The 19,722-nt window shown below is 39.4% G+C and overlaps 1 protein-coding gene across 2 annotated transcripts; it reads left to right on the top strand.

The window, feature by feature from the left end:
• Positions 1-235: 235 nt before the first annotated feature.
• CREB1 (cAMP responsive element binding protein 1) lies at positions 236-11,773 on the top strand (the record flags this gene model as incomplete). 2 transcript variants are annotated; one of them, XM_079539196.1, is made up of 7 exons in its annotated part: positions 236-349; positions 3,789-3,935; positions 5,770-5,906; positions 7,121-7,263; positions 8,710-8,892; positions 9,882-10,036; positions 11,633-11,773. In XM_079539196.1, the coding sequence occupies 7 exons, from the start codon at positions 236-238 to the stop codon at positions 11,771-11,773; spliced, it is 1,020 nt and encodes a 339-aa protein (XP_079395322.1). The 2 variants fall into 2 exon arrangements, with proteins under 2 accessions (XP_079395322.1, XP_079395323.1); XM_079539197.1 differs by having other exon boundaries at positions 5,806-5,906.
• Between the last annotated feature and the right edge of the window lie 7,949 nt (positions 11,774-19,722).

Below are 19,722 nucleotides of genomic sequence, written 5' to 3' on the forward strand. Positions count from 1 at the left end.
GAAACTGGACCAGTTTTTCAGGAGCATTACACATAGGAAAATGAACCTGAGGCAGACATATAGCATGCAAAATTTTGCCTGAATGCTAATAGTTTGGCACAATTTTAATATGTAAATGAAACTAGTATGTAGTAATGGGAATTCAGATGCAGTGATTGCTACCAGATCCACTAAGAGTAATGGAATTGCATACCAACACAGACTTACGACAAATATTGTGATTGTAGGTAACTAAATGACCATGGAATCTGGAGCAGAGAACCAGCAGAGTGGAGATGCAGCCGTTACAGAGGCAGAAACCCAACAGATGACAGTACAGGCACAACCACAGATTGCAACGTTAGCCCAGGTATAAAATAATATGGTATAGTAGCTTTACCTACTGGGTAACTTTTTTAAGAGGGATAATGTCTGCTCGCGGGCCTGAGTTAAGGTCCGATTGATACAACTCTGAAACAGCTGCTGTGTATGGTTCCATTAATGTTTGTCTTCAGATTTTTGTAGCATTAGAAATTTTCAACTTCACATCACCTGTTAATTCTGAAGAACTGTATGTATGTAAACTTTGTAATTTTAACAGAATATTTAATATTAATTGAATTATTTATATCATTCTTTACCACAACCGTAACACTGAAAGGTTGGGTTGTTTTCAAATTATGTAATTTATTGTCTTTTTTGATGTTGACCAGATTGTTTCGCTGTTGTATTTTCTGTTAGAAACTTGTCTATAACAATTAACTTTATTCTGAAGGAAACAAATTGAAAATCCAGTTAAATAATACAGAAAATACAACATCATATCAGATGGGATGAACCTTGTAAACATTAGGATCAAGTAAATGGGACAACCTGGCATCTGACAGCTTGTCTTGTCCTATGGAATTTCACAGAATTGTTCATCACATAGAGAGACAGAAGTAGATCATTCATTATCCCCAAATTATTTTGGAGAGGCAAGAAATTACGCAATTCCAGCTACATCTCTAATTCTGGAATCTAGTGTCATTAGTGGATGCATGATGGCTGGCAGAAGTAACTCCATTGTGTAAAATGAATACAGAATCTCTCATCTCTCTCCTTGAACAATTTCATTTTAGAAGTACTTGCAGTCTGCAAAGAGCTGGCATGTTCTTTAGATCACATAGTGTGGGGAATTTGATGTCTTTTAAGAGGCGCATGTGTTGAATGATGTACAATTTTATAGGTGGTTAGTATCTCTAAGAAGTCTTTTCACCTCTCAGTAAACTCAGTACACTTCCATTCAAGTGATAGCACAGGGGTCCAAGCTGTTAAAATGCACAGGGCGCTTTTTGTTCAGTGAGCTGTAGTGTGAATTTTCAGACCACGAGCTGCCCTGCACCAGCTTGCCTCTTTGGGCAGTTTTCTCACTGTCTAACTTAGGCACGGAATGTAGGTGGTGTGAATAACACTTCAGTGTCAACTAAGTGAAAGTCGTTTATTTCTCTTGCAAAACCAGTAAGCTGCTTCCCTCTTGGTATGTGTTAACATTTCGTATGGAGAAGCAAGCATGTTTTACATTTATGTGCTGACATACTCACTTCCAGGTAGATAAACTTGCAGTACAGAGTGGACTGAATGTACTTCACTAGGGTAAAATTACCCTGGCACTTGAATGAGACTTTTTTTTTTTTTTTTTTCTTTTTGAGTAAGAAAAGGCTATGCAGTTATTATTAAAACCCTTGTGAAGCACAAGCAAATATGTAAGTTTCCCTAATTCCCCTATTGTCATTCACTGTATTATTTGCACCTTGGCTATTTCCCAAACTTTATAATCCTCATGGAGGGGACTGAACAGTCCAAACACAATTCCTTGTCTGATTCTGATTGGCAGTGTTTCATTAATATGACGTTTTTAATGTGTCATGTGGCAGAGCTTGGCATTAGAGAGTGCCCTCAGAGGCTCAGGCAAGTCTAAATAACTAATTATGTTAATTTAATCTTTCATTACTTCTTGTAAGTCACCCCCTTATGAGCTTAGTCTAAATTCTGTGTTTTTAGCTAGCTCAGGGTAGTTTTTGGAGTCAAAAGGAAACTCGTTCCACTTCCACAAGGTATGAGTCAGAGGCATCTGCGGAAGTTGCATTCTGCTGTTGGCTTTGTGCAGCCGTGGCGTAGCCTCCAGTTGATCGGCGTTGCTGTCACTGCCAAGGACTGTTTAGTCAGACGTGCAGTATTATAAAAGGTCACTTGGTGAAGGAATATGATTTGCCAGAGGGAAGCATGGTCACGCTAATCCCAGTCCCAGTTTCTCTCCTGCAAGCTAAGTACGGCCATGTAATGCTGCAGCCATTTTCATAAAAAAAGGAAGGTAACAGCAAGCACAGATTGTGGATTAGGGAGGGACAGCTGTGGAGGAGAGAGATCTACATGAAATTCCCCCTAATTCTGTTGTTGAGCAAGATTTCTTTGTAAATGATGGATGTTTATGGAGATTCACAGATGAGCTGTTGTAGCATTTTGAGAACCACGTGTCCATGAGGACAGCGGAGAATTTGCAGTCTGCATACAGCAGTTCTCTGGGATTAGGCAGGACGGCAGTAGAACTCCTACTCCCACTGTAGCTAAATGGATTGCATTTCTTAAAAAAGCCATTGCATACCAGAAGACTCCATTTGTCCAAATGTAGGTATGCAGGTGCAGGATGGCTAGTGAGTGAGCCCTCACTGGCATGGCCTGCGATGGCCAAGGCCTGTGATGGCAAGTAAGGAGCATCTCTGAGGCCCTGGCACGGTGTGGCAGCCCTGTCAGTGCTCTGCCTGCCAGGAGCCCAGGCGTGACCTCATGCACTGCGTCACCGGACCAGGGATGAGCACGACTGAGTCCTGGGGTGCCTGCCCAGCCATGAAGCAGCCCCAGTGCACAGCCCACTGCTTGCCCATTACCCATGATCGTGGTCCATGTCACTCGGCACAGCAAAGAAGCGAGACTTCTCCATTCTGCCATGAGCAGCTGTGCTTGTGGAGCGCTGTCCTTGGGGCCATGTCCTGTACAGGCCGTGTGGCTGCACGCACACTGCCATGCCCAGCGCTGCACAGTTGGCACGTCACTGTGGGCATAGCCACTGCCTGCAGCTCTGTGCTTTAGAAATGAATGTGTGTGTACAAACTGAGATTTTAAAGACTTGGGCCATTTTTCCTCAGACATGAAATAGCTGTAAGAGCAGAGTTTGTGTTTACTGGCTAGGCTGGATGAAAATAAGTGAGTGCATATCTTTTGGTCCTCAGCAACCCCCTGGTTTTTTTCTATCTGAACACGTGGTTGATTTTGCCAGCTACTCAGTAAGGTTTAGTCTCTAATAAGTCTGAAAGATATGACTCTACAAATTCTAACATCTTACATCTGGCAAGTAACTGTGCATTTTCCTGAGTGAGAACAAAAATAGTTCCACTCCCATACATTTCTGCCTTTGACTCAGAGGTGTTAGTAGGAGTACACCCAAATCTTAGCAGTGTGTAACTGAAGTAACTGAAGGTTAATATGTTTTTATTAGGTTACTCAAAATAGAAGCAGTTGTGTTTTTCTCAATCTTGTTAATGGTTTTAGAGGTAATATTTTGAGCCTGCAGAAGCGCTGCATTAGATTAATTTGGAAAGTAGGTCAAATGTTGGGCATAGACAATTCAGGGTTTTTTGTATTACTTTGAAACATTTGGGTCATCTAGCTGGTGTCTAGATTAGATGTAATTTGTTCACCAGAAGGTGTTCCTGATAGTGAAATAAGATTCTGCAATAACCTAACTTTTATTCACTGTCTCTACATTGCAGGTATCTATGCCAGCAGCTCACGCAACGTCTTCTGCACCCACGGTGACCTTAGTTCAGCTGCCCAATGGGCAGACAGTTCAAGTGCACGGCGTAATTCAGGCTGCCCAGCCATCAGTTATTCAGTCTCCACAGGTCCAGACAGTTCAGGTACTTGCTGAAGAACTTCCTAATATGCGAATTGCACCTTCTGAATGGTCCTGCCAATTTGTTGGTTTTTATTGAGCTTGTGTCCTTGATTATGTTTTTGCTTAAATTAATTTAAAAACAAAATCTGTACAGTATTTGCTCCTCTGTGACTTTTTTCTCTTCTGGTTTAACCACTTTTGACTTTAATTCATCACTGAGTTTCATTTCCCTCTAGAACTTGATTGGGGAGCTTAACAGGTCACTGTTTTACCTTTCAGTATTTTTTAATTTTTTCCCTCTACTTTATTTTTGCACAGTGAGAGTGTAAGAGTTAATATTGTCCTAAGGTGAACAAGAACAGTTTTTCTTATAATGTAATCTGTTAATCGTTTGAGCCCGATATTCTGGGATGAGAGCCTTTGCCACTTCAGGAAACATTTGTATTGGTTTACAAAACACATCTGTATGTTTATGGCCCTTCAAATATACTTATTGGTCTTCTCGTAAAAATAATATTTAAATTTACCAGCAGAATGTTGTTTTTCTTCCATAAAACAAGAAAGATAATGCAACATGGGTGAAGAGAGAGCTTGAAGACTTAGGAGAAAAGTAATCTGAAATCTTGAAACCCATAACCATTTATTTCATTTTTCTTTGGAGCAATTTCAAGTCCAGTGTTACTGAGCACAGGAATTACTTTTGGGCAGCTACACAGAGTTAGACTGATAGATACCTAGCTGGGTATTCTTGTAAAAATAATAAGACATGCATAACGTAAAACTAGGCCATTCTGATAATGGTCTTTATTTACTCCTTGTAAAATACTCCCAGCTTTAATGATGAGTTTCTGGCAGTCTCTGCCCTCTTCAGCTGAGAGTCAGAAGTTCGGAATTGTAATCTATTGGAAGCAAGCAGTTTTCAGATAAGTGCACTTTACTAGCACAGGGGTGGGAGATAAGAGACTGACAGTGAAATCCTGGATGGAATTCACCTGGCTCAGTGCAAAGCACAAATGTGTATGGAATGCTGTGATACACATAGCATGGTATTTCAACGTCAGCCTCGGACCTGTCCAGGCCCTCTATCTGATAACTGAGATTTAGGCGCCAGCAAGCTTTTGGATCCTTTAAGGATCTTCCCTACGGTGCTTAAAAAATCATGCTGAGAGCTGTGTTTCTCACGTAAACATTTTGCTGCTCACCATAATGAGCTTTGTAGATTTATAACATGAATATGGCCATTTGAAAAACAACCTCAAGAGTTTTTGTATTTGAGGTTTTTAAAATATTTTTGGGACACTTTGAACGTAAAACTGTGGAACTAGTTTGAAACATTTTAACTTTCCCTTATGAATCTTTTAAAGTTTTTTTTTAGCTCCAATTTTCAGACTTGCAGCACTGCATTATTTTTTAGCATCTTCAGGCATGACATTTTCCTGACGATTTCCCAAAAGAAAAAGCAGTCTTTGTGTAATAAATCCATACAGTGATTTATAAATTGTTGTTTCTCAATTTCATTATTTTGCTCTTTCCAACCCTTCTGCGTCCTTTCTTAATTTGCTTTGAATTTTTTCTCTCCCTAAATCTGACTGACTTCCTCATTTGTTCCCTCAGAATGGATGGAAACAAGGAAGAAATCATGAAAGCCAAAAACTGTTTGGGACTAATTTTTGTATTCTCTTACTGTAATATTTAAGTTCTAAGAGACATTCTCATGGGTAGATACCTGGCTCTGGTCCTTCTTCATTGTATCTGTTACTTTTAAGCAGCCTGCCCTTTCTTTTCATTGCATAGATAGTAGTAGTGTATAACACATGCATCACATCAGCTATTCCTTAAAATAAAGGCATTGGAAGTGTCCTGTTAAATTTGATTGCTGTTCTTATTTTCAGATCTCAACTATAGCAGAAAGTGAAGACTCACAGGAATCAGTGGACAGTGTCACAGACTCACAGAAACGGAGAGAAATTCTTTCCAGACGACCCTCCTACAGGTAAGCAGGTCAAAAGCAGAAGCATTTTGCTTGTTGGATGTGTTCTTCATGTGGGATGCCAAATGGTGGGATTCTATAATTCTGTTCAGATTTATTGAAATCTCTCTGTTTTGTCCACTACTTTTTCTCATCTAATACCTAGAATTCAAGTTCTCTAGAAGGGAATTGGTTATCTGTCCAAGTGGTACTTGGCACTGTGGAACGCTTGTGCAGTGCTGGGGTTCCTGTTCATATGCAGAGCTGAAATAGTAACAGCAAAGCACTGTTTGTCAAGTTGCCTAGCAGAGTGACCACATAGCTGAGCACAGATGTTCTGGTTCCCAAAGCTTTGGAAAGGTAACGCGTGTCATGTTGGAGCTTAGGATCTACAACGGTGTTCACTTCATCACACTTTGAATTCTAGAGACAGTCTACAGGAAAACAGAATTACAAAGAAAGTTCCTTTACACCCAAGTAGCATTTTGCAGTGAGGTAATACAGTGCCTGCACTAAAAAAGGCTTGACAGTCCACTCTCTGTGGGACAGTGCTTAGTCTAAATGTTGCAAATGGCAGCAACTGGTTGTGTTCAGTCCTACAGTCACAGTCAATAGGACCTGTAGCTGGGATGTTTCAGCTGTTTGGGCTGTGGAGAATTAGCCTGTGTAAATAGTTAACAAACTGCTTTTTCTTTATACATGCTAATCTTACAGCATTTCTAAGGCAGAGTTTTTAGCTCCCCTGTACGCATAATTGTGCTGCTTAAAACTCAGCACTGTCTCCCAGGCAGCTGTTCCATTAAAAGCTGGTGGCCCTGTACAGGCATTTCTGCAAACCTCCTTTATACTTGTCTCTCTGGCTGAGGACATGATGGTCTCTGAAAGGGAGCAGTTCCTCTGATGTGAATGATGAGGTTTTGCATACATTGCTTTCTTCAGATATTTTGTGGATGAAAGCAGGAAACAAGTCAAAATGCATGAGACACAAACATGTTTTTAAGAAAAAGGAAATATCGCAATTGTTGAGAAGCACCTGTGCTGCTCTTTGCTAGCTGCCTTACTCATCTGTGCATAGCGCTCTGAACAACTTTCTCCAATAAGAATTCGAAGGTAGTCTGGGTTTTTCATTTTACACCCATATTTGCAGTGCTGGATCACTGTACTTCCCAATAATTATGCATCAAAAAGACGTTTTCTCACCTTTTACTAAAATCTCTACAACACACTGTCTTTGCCAGAAAAATTTTGAATGACTTGTCCTCAGACGCCCCAGGAGTGCCAAGGATTGAAGAGGAAAAGTCTGAAGAGGAAACAGCTGCACCTGCCATCGCCACTGTTACGGTGCCAACTCCCATTTACCAAACCAGCAGTGGGCAGTACAGTATGTAGTCTGAATTTCTCAGTGGTGCTAGTAAGTGGGGATGAGAAGATGAAGAACTATTATTTGTATAACTGTGTGGGCTAGGGTAAAGCAGGAGGTAAAACTAAGATTACTTTATTTGACAGCTGTACCTTTTAAACGTATTCTTCTTATTAATATTTGAAATCTTCAATTAACATTCTGGGATTGTTTGCCAGCTAGTGCAGCTGCTGCTTCCAGAGGCAAAATATGAGTTAAACATAATGCTGTTATAAACTTTCTAACTTCAGGAATCAGATGAGGTAATTCAGTAGTTTCAATTTTTCCTGGCAGACTATTAATCCAGGCTAAATCATTACCTAGTTAATGGAAGATGCATTAGTCTGCCATTGCACTTTTTAGAAAGTTCTGAAATATAAGGACTTCAGCAAGCTTATTTGAAGCACGTTATAAAAGAGTTTCTGTGTTTTCATTGTCTTTACTCATTAAATTTTATATCTACAGTACTTTGACTTGAAGGGTTGAGGATATAACACTAAAACTAGAATTCACATGCTGCTCAAACAAATATACTCAGTATTAAATATTCAAGAGGAAGAAAGAACTCTCAGTTCATGTCTTTCTCTTAAAGTGTCTTTAAAATGTTGTTTCTCTGTTTACTCCTTAGCCACTTTGACAATATCCCACCTAAATATTGAAATGATGTTAATTCTGCTTTTCTACTATAACTAAAATAAACTGGTCATGTGGACACCTCAGATTTTGATATGTCTATATATAACAATACAGTGAAATTCTGTGGAAGTAGAAAGGAGAAGTGACATCTCAGTACACCTCAGTACACAGCATAGAGGGAGAGAAAGGAAAAAAAGCAACAAAGACTGCATCAAGGAAAGAAAAATGTGTGAAACTGGACCTGTGTGAGCGAAAACACTGCTAGGAAGGTGCTGAGGAAGTAGTAGAGAAGGGGAGATACAATCAGAAGAGAAAAAAGCCAAAGCAAGAAGAAAGTGAAACACAAGATGGATAGCAGTAGCAGCAGAGGAGACTGAAGGGAGTAAAGCATGGAAGAGGCAAAGAATTTCAGATGAGGAGAAAAAGGCAAGGAAAAGACCTAAACCAACCGGAAGAATACTAACTAATAGAAAGTATTTCCCAGGGGAGGATTGTAGCTCCTCTGTGTGATATTGTTTTATCAGAGAAACTAATTTGTAGTTTAATTTGTATTTTAAGTTGTATTTTAAGTTGTGGGTGTGATTCAAAATATGAATCTCAGGAAAAATTAAAACCTTACTGTCAAAGTATGTTTACTTTAAACCTACTTGAAAGCCTTGGATCTGATTTGAGGGCTTATAAGGGTTCAACGGCTCTAACTTGGTCTGGTAGTCTTCTATGTATGGGTTAATTACTTTATATTAATGAGTAAATCAATGTCTTAAATACTGTATCCCTTTTCCTTGTCTGCAGTTGCTATTACGCAAGGAGGAGCAATTCAGTTGTCTAACAATGGCACAGATGGAGTACAAGGTCTCCAGACATTGACAATGACCAATGCAGCTGCAACACAACCTGGCACTACCATTTTACAATATGCACAGACCACAGATGGACAACAGATACTTGTACCCAGCAACCAAGTTGTTGTACAAGGTGAGATGCCTCACAACCAGTCATTCTGTATAACATTTTCTCCACACAGATTCATCTTGCCAACCTAAAGTCCTCAAATGTGTCAGGAGACAGAATTAACAGCTTTAACACAGATCAGTCTCCAAAATAAAAGGAAATTCTGAGCAAAGCTGTCACATTTTCTTGGAGCCTTTCTCTTCAGTTCAATACCTTTATAGATATTTACTTCTTGAAACAGTATTAATTGTTTTAACATGATTTTTATTACACGTTCACAAAAACTGATGCTACACTCCATTTCAAAATTCAGCCAGAGTCATCTGCAACAATAGTGAATTTAAAGCAAAGTGTTAAAGTTAGGAAAGAAACTTGTTTAATAAGTTCTTTCCATAAGGACACTTTTATTTATTGGTAAGTTCTCTCCCTTTTCAATTGGAAGTCGTAATACCTTTTTATTGTGGGATTGTAACTAGTCACCAGGTATTTAGTCATTGAAGTTTTAGAATAGAATATAGTAATAGAATACTTAAGGATTGTGCCTTAAGATGTCATTTGATCAAGACCTCCACTTAGAGCAGGACTACTTCAGACTTAGACCAAGTTACTTTTTATTTTATTAAAATTCTTGTTTTGATTAATTGGGAGTAAGAGGGAGAGTTTTAAAAATATTTATCAAAGTAACAGAAAACTATATGCCTGCTTTTATGATTCTAAGTCAGATAATTCAAAGTTATCCGGAGGAGAGGTCTCTAGGCACCAGTAAAAAAATATATGGGTGCAAAAAATACTATTGTTGCATTGATTTTCTGGATTTTGCATTCTTAACCACATGTAGCCTCTTTAGGTGATATCAAATTTTTTATGATCTCAGGCAAGTATAACACACTTGTTAAAACAAATAACGGAAACCAAAGACCCCATTCTCTATTCTAGAGAAATATTAAGTTGTGCACCTAACTTGCACACAATTGTTGAAGTACAATATGACCCCTACGTTTTTCATCATGCAGCTGCCTCAGGAGATGTGCAGACCTACCAGATTCGCACCGCCCCTACCAGCACCATTGCACCTGGAGTAGTCATGGCATCATCTCCAGCACTTCCAACCCAGCCAGCAGAAGAGGCCGCACGGAAGAGAGAAGTGCGTCTAATGAAGAACAGGCACGTACATTTAGATCACTTTTTTATCCCAAATAGCTCTGCACAGAAATAGAGTGTTAAGCACTGAGAATCCTGATCTTTCTTAAGTCATTAAGGGTGCGAAGCAAAGAAACACACCTGCTTATGCCATGTATTGACTGTGAAACCTTAAGTAAGAGTGTCACCGTAAGCAAGAAGCTGTCACCCAAGAAGGCACCTTAGAAGCTCTCCTCTGAGAGGCACAACTCTTTCCTAATCCAGTAGAAGTTGATATTTGGTGACACAAGTAGTAGCCCAAAATGACACAAAATTCCACATGTTGCATATGGCCCACTGAAGTGCTACAAGCATATAAAGCTGTATTTGTAGGAGTGAACAGTGGATACTTGAGTCCTTTCAGGGATTACAAATTAGATTTTCTTCTTTCTGCCTCATTTACAAAGCAGAATATCAGCAGTCGCTTTTCGTGTTGACTTACCAGATAGATCCTGGAACAGATGCTCTTTTTTTTATTTCATACAAGTTATTACTTACGTAGTGAGAAGAAGAGCTATCTTCAAACTTATCATCTTCTAATTTCCCAGAACACTGGCATTATCACCATTTTATGCAGTATTTGCATAATAGGACACTCACTCATCTTCTGAAGCTGTTCTGCATTGCACTTATCAATTCAGGTCAAACAAATGTATGTTACATGTTTCTGCAGCATACTGCATTGACAAGCCATGTTGCAGGAGAACCTCCTGCAAGCATGTCCACCTTCAGCATCTATCCTTGTGCTCACTTCACAAGTCAGTACCATTACTGTTGCTCTGCAGGACACCTTCTGCCTTGGTGTTGCTGCCTTCAGGATGCTCAGCTGCACATTAGCTCCTTTGAGGTATTTTTCAGTGGTATCCTTAATATATTGCCATCTGAGTTACTTGCAGGCAGCTCAGTCTTTACAGGAGAGTTTGATTGTCCCAAGACCTGCTTCAGCAGATTTACAATGCCGTGTTCTCTGCACAGCAGATGAAGGCTAAAGAACTGTTGCTAGTGACTGTGTTGTTTTTTCTTATTTGAGTGGTATACATTATCACTGCAGTGATGCAGACATTACTAAGAAAATGAAAGTGTTGCTCAAGGGCAAATATATGAATGATCTAAGTGCAGCATTTTTTGCACTGCTTGAACTTCCTGACTATTAGTATGTGGTTGGACTGCAGTAAAAGGTAGAGTTGTGACTATAAGAAGATCAGTAGATGAACACCACTTTTATCCATGTTTTTATTATTCATCTATTTATTATAATAAAAGCAATCTAATTATTACCAGCATTCCACTCAGACTAATAGCTCCAAGTTAAATCCTGCAAACAGATATTTATGTTTGAGTAGGCTCCTTTTCTCACAGCAGCAGATTTCTATTGGTGCTGGCAAATTGGGAACTGGATATTGAAATGAACCTTAGATCTTGATAAATTGTTATGAGCTCAGCCTTTTCTCCTAATCTGTGAGTGTTAGAGTACCTGCATATTCTAAAAATGACATAGGGTTTGACCTAAACAATTAAGTAGTCGTACTTCCAGTCTGCAAGTAATTGTTCTGGATTTGAATGTCCTCTTTTGCTTTGCAGAGAGGCAGCACGTGAATGTCGCAGGAAGAAAAAGGAGTATGTGAAATGTCTAGAAAATCGAGTGGCTGTGCTTGAAAACCAAAACAAGACACTGATTGAGGAGTTGAAAGCACTTAAAGACCTTTACTGCCACAAATCAGATTAATTTTGGATTCCCATTTTCACTTGTCCAGGTGGGATGAGAGACTGGTTCTGGCTATACCCAGAAAGACAAAGTAAACTTTTTATTTTCTAAACATTTCTTTTTTTTCTATGCGCAAAACTGCCTGAAGCAACTACAGAATATACTTCGTCTGTGCTTTGCATCAAACTGTGAATGTTCAAATATTTGCCTCCACTTCTCCCCCTACAAGATTATTTTCATCGTCAAATAATCTCAGCGTGAAGAAGAACAGGCTTCTTTCTCATCTCCCATCCTCTTCAAGGAGTTAAAATGGTCACTTGGGAAGTTACTGCGGGGGAGGGTCCTTTTGTAATGACGTCCAGAATTTGTGCTGAGCTCTTTCCATTGCCTTAGAGACAGAACTACCCCAGCCTCTTGGCCCAGAGAGCTGTGGGCCGCATATGTGAAGCACACATGGTGCAATGAAGAAGCAGTGGTTGCCAAAGTGGTTTCTCATACTTATTTTAAGCTATAAAAATATGTGTCTAGGTGGCATGCCAAATGAAAGGCACTTCACAGTCACATTCTGAGTGTGGAGCTAAAATACCTTTTCAAACTAGCCCAGGAGGAGTTGTTATATGTAATCTACATCACTAGTCCCTCCTGAACTAGTGAAAACTCCATGCCTCAGACACAAATGGATCGAAATAAGCTTCACTGTTCAGTTGTTGCTTCTTGAAGCATAGTGTGTGCAAATGTGTGCAGCATTCCGAATGCACAAAAAAAACCCATTGACTTCATATGTTACTGGTTGGCAAACAAGATTTGAATGGGAAAGGAATCAGAATGAAAAAGGTACAGCAGTGATGCTTAGTAAACAGTCAGATAATAAGGCTAACACATGAAAGCACTGCCTATTTATATGCAGAACAACTAAGCAGTTGAAGCGTGGCCAACTCCACATACATACTCCCTGATGACAGTATAGTTTGTCTGATGTCCTCTTAAGCAATCATGTATTTCTATTTCCCTACCACTATTATATGTAAAGGAAATTATTGAACTTGATAGAAGCATTGTCCTGGTTTACTGGATTATTTTTCAAATTTGGAGGATGTTTTCCATGCATAAATTAAATTGCAGTATGGTAACTGCCAGGACAACCTCAAATATTGAAGGGGACCTCAGACACAAATATTCCAACCGGCTTCTGCTTCTCAAGAGACAATATTAATTATTTGAACTTGCCCAGGCTAAATAGATTCTTAATTTTTTTTTTCATGCAGAGGGTCAGATTTATCAAGTTATTAATGTAAGTAGAACTACTTATCTGCCTCAGATTTTTGCAAGATCAGACTTCTTGTGTGTACTAAGGAAACGTTTCTGGATTTGCATTGTTAAAAAAGTAGATAATGTTAAAAATAATACTGTAATCAGCATTAGGACTTCCATTACGTGTCAAAAAGAATCACGCTCTGTTCGTTTCCTGGCCCCCTGCAGCCAGGCTCTTCATATTAACTTGAGTGATTTGATGGAGTAACTTTGGGCTTTTGGTCCAACTTCTACGTTTAGAGACATATGAATAAGACTCCGGTCTGTACCAACACCTTGCCTAGTAAAGTGTTAGCCCATATTTTTTTCCCATTCTCTCTATCTGTTCTTAAGATAAATTTCAAAGATGAATTTCTAAGAGGTTATACAATCAGTGTGACGTTGCAAGAACATTTGCAAGACTCTTGGCAGTTGAGTCTCAAACAACTAAGCAGTATTAAAAGTTGTAGTTTTCTCATTTGAGAGGGCATTCAGTTTCCAAGAGACTTTTAAAGGAGCAGGGTTAAACTTGTAGCATTATTTTTAAATCTAGAGTTATCAATAATTTCAGATTGTATTTCAAATAAGAGATCATGAGTATCAGAATTATGAAAGAATTCATTTTCAAAATAAGTTTTGAGGGGGTTTATAAATGGTCTATTTTTGTCTGCCATAGAAAACTGATTTTCATGTTTTTATTTAACAGAATATGAATTTATTAGTTTAGCAATGGAAATTTAAAGAAGACCCTAAATTCTCAGCCTCGCCTACCTAAAAATTGTCTGATTCTTAAAGACAGAAAACACACGCATTTTTGACGGTTTCCAGTTCTTCAGAACTAACACTAGAAATGTTGATGATGCAGGCGTAGTTCTCATCAAATATGTAAGCTTATGATGGCTTAATTGACAGAGTTACACGGAATGGTTCCTCCGGCTTTGAGAATTGTGTAAAAGGCCCTGAGTGCCTGCATTAAGGCTGTTTGTTTTGCAGAACCACCTGTGTGCAAAAGCTTGAGGTTCTGTACTGCACCTCTGTGAGACTAGCTGGGAGCTGGGGGATGCTTCTAGCCATGGCCGTGGGCAGTCCCAGCACAGAGCCTGGCAGTGCATGGACCAGGAGCCTACAGCTGGACCTGGACCTGTTTCTTCTGTTACACGGCTGAACCAAATCTGTGTGGCAGTGAGAGGAGAACTGCATTACCTGTCTGTCTGTGTGTGGTCTGTGAGTAGTCTATCGTGTCATTACTGTAGACTGCAGTAGCAACAAACATTTCACTGAGAAAAAGAATGTTATTTTAAAGTACATAGGCATCTCCAAGAATCTTTATTTTTATTTATGCTGCACTGAGGATTCAAGGACTTGAATTTCTTAAACAGAAATTTTTAATGACAATGATAAAAAATGTGTTAGGCAGAGTACAGGTCTGACTAGGGTTACCCATACATGCTTTACTATTCATAGTGACCCAAAAGGGGAAGGAATACGATTCAGACATTTGCTGATGTGTTACTTACCAAGCAGTGAGATTGGGGTAATCAGCTTCTATAAACTAAGGCCATTTGGAAACAGGACAGCAGTAGTGCTGGCGGGGGGGAAGGTTAGTTTTATATCTCACGATCGTGAGTTTTCTTGAACCGATAGCCTGTTTTACCTGAGGAGAGGGTTAGAAAGGGCTAGATCCATTACGTTCATAATAAACGAGGATTGATTTGAAATATAATTTTTGTAATGTCATTATTTTGCAAAACTACAGCACCAGTCAGGCAGTTAAGATATTGTCAGAGGTGCTCTTTTAATTTAGATATTCTTGGAAAATACATATGTATAATATATGTACATATATATATATACACACAGTATATAATCTACAGCTCTGAGAGCTTTTAAGTCAGGAATGCTGAGTATTATAGTATATGGAGGTCAGAAAAAATTTTTACTTCTGTGTGCGTCTGGGTGTGTGCGTGTGTGTGTGTGTGTGTGAAAGCCTCCCCCTGCCCAGTCCTTCTGGGCTGCATTATTTAGCGCTTATTACTGATTTGTTTTGTGCTGTTTCTCAGTTATCCATTTTTGAGAATTGTATTTCATTTTTCATGGCTTTTGTGAGTTGGTTTGTTTTTATCTTTATTTTTTTTTGACGGAGATTTTTGAAATGATGTAAACAGTTGTTTTACAACAGCCACCACCCCCCAGAATAACTCACTTTTGTGCTTTTTCTCTTTGGCAGCTATATATCAAAGGCAAAACAATTGGAATGGTTGTTGAGGTGTTGCTTTTTAAAGGAACCACTGGTAAGACTTCTGTTTTCCTCCTAGAGTAGCAGCAGTGCATTTGTATGTAAGCAGCGATTTCACCAGAAGCAGGTAGTTGCTTGTATCTGAAAGCACAATTGTAGCCTGTCACGCTGTCAGGACTGTACAGACTCCTGTAGGTTCTGGCTCTTCTGTAGGTCGTGTTTGTGTCGCAGACCACTATCTTCTCTGGTACTTTACATTGATCAGAAAATCGGAGGGGCGTTTGGAATCATTAAGAGGCTCAGGAAAAAAAAAGTTAGATTTAATAAGGAAAACAGCCCTGATAGTTTCTGATCAAAATTTGTACTACAGTCTTGTTTTGTTTTTTAAATCTGGGCTTCCAGTAGACAGCAGCTGCAAGTAGTCATCTGAGCAAAGACTAGCCTCTGCCTTTTTATCATGTTAGACAGAGAGCCAGTGCTTTCTGTGGGCTAAAGACTGGTCTCTGCATCACAGCAAGTTCATTATCAGTGGTTGCAAATGCATGACAATTCATAGGGGATGTCATTGGTTTTCTAAGACCCTGTTTTTATTGTCATTTTTTACCCTGAAGATGGTTAGTGATGTCACATTTGCCAATGATCTAACCAAAAGGTCATGTATTTATTTTTGTTACACGATATCCTTTGTAAATGTTTAATTAAAATGTGCACTTTTTAAATAAAAATAATAATAATAATAAAAAAGCATAGAAAAAAAAAAAAAGAAAAATTGGGTTTGCTTAAGAAGCTCCCGGGCACAATTGCTGCGATCCCGCTGCCTGCACACAATTCACTCCTCTCCCCACAGCAGTTGGCTCTTTCACCAGTGTAACTTGCTGATCAGCACCTGGCTTCCAGCAGGCACTGCTTCAGACTGGCAGGAGATGTGAGTGGGTGGTACTGAAGATGGCAAAGAATTAAGTGTGTGGTGTCTCAGAGCAGTAGGTACAGGATGGATGTGGCATTATTTTTAGACAGAACAGGTTCAGTGATCCCAGGTGAGAAAGGGAGATAACTCAGAAAGAAAGCCCAACTCTTTCTCAGCCTCTTTATTCCCCTTAATTTGAGATTTAGCTGCGCATTTTAAAAGCTGCATTCCAAGAAAATAAATCAAAACGCTTTATAAATTTTTGACACCGGGAATTAAAGGTATGCTGACAGTGTGTCACTTTGCTTTAAAAGAAAAAAAGCACAACTAACTTATTTGTGCAGAAATGATAATTTAGCTATAATCCTGAAATCTGTCACAGTAAGCAGGTTTTAAAAGCATACAGTACTTTCATGGTTCTCATGTACTGTGCCTGGGAACTCATTTCCCTGAGCTTTTGTATTTGCTGGCTGGATAAGACTGATTTTGCAGAAACCTGAATGTATCGTGAAGCTCAGCTGAAGTCCTTTCTGCTGTGTGCTGGTGGCAGGTTCGGGATTGTGGATAGACATGGCTTAAATCTGTGCATCTTTTAGGGAAAGGGACCAGATCCAGGTGGTAACGGGGGTTGCATTTTAAGTGTTTTGTCTTGGAATGTACTTTTTACATGTACTTAAGCTCTGTCCTACAAAGAGACTTGCTCTGGCTATTTTTTGTAGCACAAATTGAAGACACCGACCTGTTCTGGTGCTACAAGTGCAGTTCTTGGCCTGTGGTCCACAGCAGTGAGTCTAGGTCTCACTTTCACCAACAAGGAGGAGGAAAGCCAGCTGTCCTCGGGAGCTGTGTGCTGACAGGGAAAGGGTCAGAGAGCAGCCATAGTGATCTGTGGTTAGCGCTCCTCCATGAGCTGAGCACTTGCTGTTCTCATTGCTTGGGAGCAGTCAGTTCACTCAGTCTCAGCTTCAGCAATCTATTTCTCTAAATTAGGGAATAGCTGAGTGAGAGCAAGGGGAAGGTCTTGAGCTGGTCAGTTGTCTGGAAATGGCCACTGTTAAGAACTGAGGGTAAATGGATGCTCTCCACAAGCTGTGTTTTATCCAGGTGCCACTCCATTTTATTTTTTATTTTTTTTTGTGTGTGTGTGTAATAACATTTATTTATATTAAAACATAAAGTTTAAAAATTCTGAACTGCGACTTTGTATGAGATTCAATGCTGTGCTGCTGATATGGACTTCTATGGATGCGATGGGGAACAGGGCAAAAAGAGGTGCTCGTTGGCAGCCAGCCCCTCCACAGGCTTGTCCACAGATCAGTTGTTCACTTCAAAAATGAGTTTCTGGTTGTCTGGATTTATAATTTAAAATTGTTTTGGAACAGTGTTTTTCAGGGAAGCTTCCAGAGCAAGAGTTATTTTTCTCCCTTTGTAATGTATGCTGGAAAGGGCAAGTTCACCTCATCTGCATTTCTGGTTCTTTACCCAAACCATGTTAGCGCAGAACAGGGTATTTGAGCTCAACTCCCACGTACCTGTGGAAGTTAAAAGACTGAAAGAAAATCCATTGTTGGGGGAAAATGAATCCTTTTTTTACCTTTCCCCAAAGATCTAAAAACATCCCTGTTGTGTTTATTTTTTTTACTTATTTTTTTGTGCTTTATCTGTGTTTAAAAAAAAGGAAAAAAAAAAAAGCTGTACTGGGTTATAATGCATTTTATTAACACTATGTACATATTAGCTGCTTTATGTTTTCAGAATGGTAGTAATTGCTTTGTATATTAAAGTGATTCTTGTGAATTTGTGAATTATTGTCATAAAGACGTGCTTTTTCTTACTGTAACCTTTGTGGTATAAACTGTCATAATTCCCTTTTTACACAAACATTTATGTGCAGTCACATAAACATGCTTTAAAAAACTCTAAAAAGTCTCTTTTTTGAGCAGGATTTTCCCTTTGCACTAATCGAGAGGCAGAGCTAGATAGGAATGCAGGAAAGGGCACATTTTAAGCAGTCGATGGTATCCTCATGACATGGCGTGCTGTAAGTATTCATGAGTATTTTCCCAAACAGAGTGCTTTTAAAATCTCAATCAATTTGAATTAATTAGAGGGTAAATCCTGAAGACAAAGTTCCATTCTTCCAAAGTTCCAATCTTCCACTTCTGATACTTATTTTTAAACTTCCTTTCTTGTATCTGTTTTGGTGGTACTTAGTTCTGTTGTTTAATAATGTGTGAAAGATTTTTTTCCTTTCACAGTTTAAATATGCTATCTTTCCCACTTTCAAGCATTCCTCTTAAGCCATGTACTGCTGATTCTGAGAACAGAAGAGAAGGCAGCAAACATTACAAAGATCACAAATTGATTATGTAATCTGCAAGGTTGGATCAAACCACGGGACAAAAGCCAGAACAAATCCATCACTGCTGCAATGCACCAAGGGAAAGAAGAAAGGTCGACTCATTATGAGTGGGATTTTGTGGTTTTCATAACTAAGCACTTTCATAGTGCTGTTCCTATATTTGTTCACAAAATCCACATCTCTGCAATGAGGGGAATCCCAGGCAGGTTAGTTTGTAAGATAAAAATGCAGTTTGTCTTGAACTTCACACTGAAAGAATCAGGTAACACAGGTCCCTCTGCAGTCAGTACATCATCCAGTAAACCTGATACTTCTGGTGCTGAGGCACCTTGAAGCTCTTTGTCTGTAAGATACAGAGCTGAATTTTGTACTCTGTCTTCGTAATAATAAAGCACCGGTTTTGCAATGACACTGCAGTTTGTTCCCTCACAGAATGGCACATTTCAGAGACGGTTGCAGAAAATCACAGTATGTTCACGTCTACCCGATCACTTCTCTGTGTCTTGGATCCTCCCCCTAGGGTGAGTGGTTTTTTTACTGTCAAAAGTCTGTTTATGCACTGCATCACTACTCTGGGACAACTGCACCAACAAGTCCTCCATCCAGTTGAGTTCACATGATATTGCAAACCAGGAGTGATGCAGTGGAACCACCCAAAAGAGAATCTCACTGATTTTTTCAAGTTTAGGATAAACACAGTGGCAGAAAGTGCCTGGGCAGGGTGTTAGTGTAATTGCCATGCAGCTGCTGAACCATTAATGTACGTCATCTCATTCTAGATCAGAAGCTTGCCTGGGACCAATCAGTCGGGACAGGAGCATTTGGTTTTGCCTCAGGCTTACAGATGTCATTGCAGAGAGCTGCTCTCAGTACTTACCCAATGGGGCCATTGCTCCCGTCCTCCTGCCCTACACAGCTGGTGTGGTTCACTCCTGAGTCTAGAAGCAGCCAAGGCTGATCTTTTCTTCCTGCTCTCAGAAAGGTTGCTGATTGTAAAAGCAGCTACAAGAGAACACACAATGGGAGCTGCTAAACAATTAGAAAGCAATGCAATTAGATTGATCTGTTTTAAAAATTCAAAACTTCTCATCATAGCACGCCATGGAGCAAAGATTCCCTTTTTAACGTCATACAGGTTGTTAAACTTCTAGGTTTTATTCTGTGCTGTTTAAGTA

This window comes from Tetrao urogallus (genome assembly GCF_951394365.1).
Source record: "Tetrao urogallus genome assembly, chromosome: 8".
NCBI lineage: Eukaryota > Metazoa > Chordata > Aves > Galliformes > Phasianidae > Tetrao > Tetrao urogallus.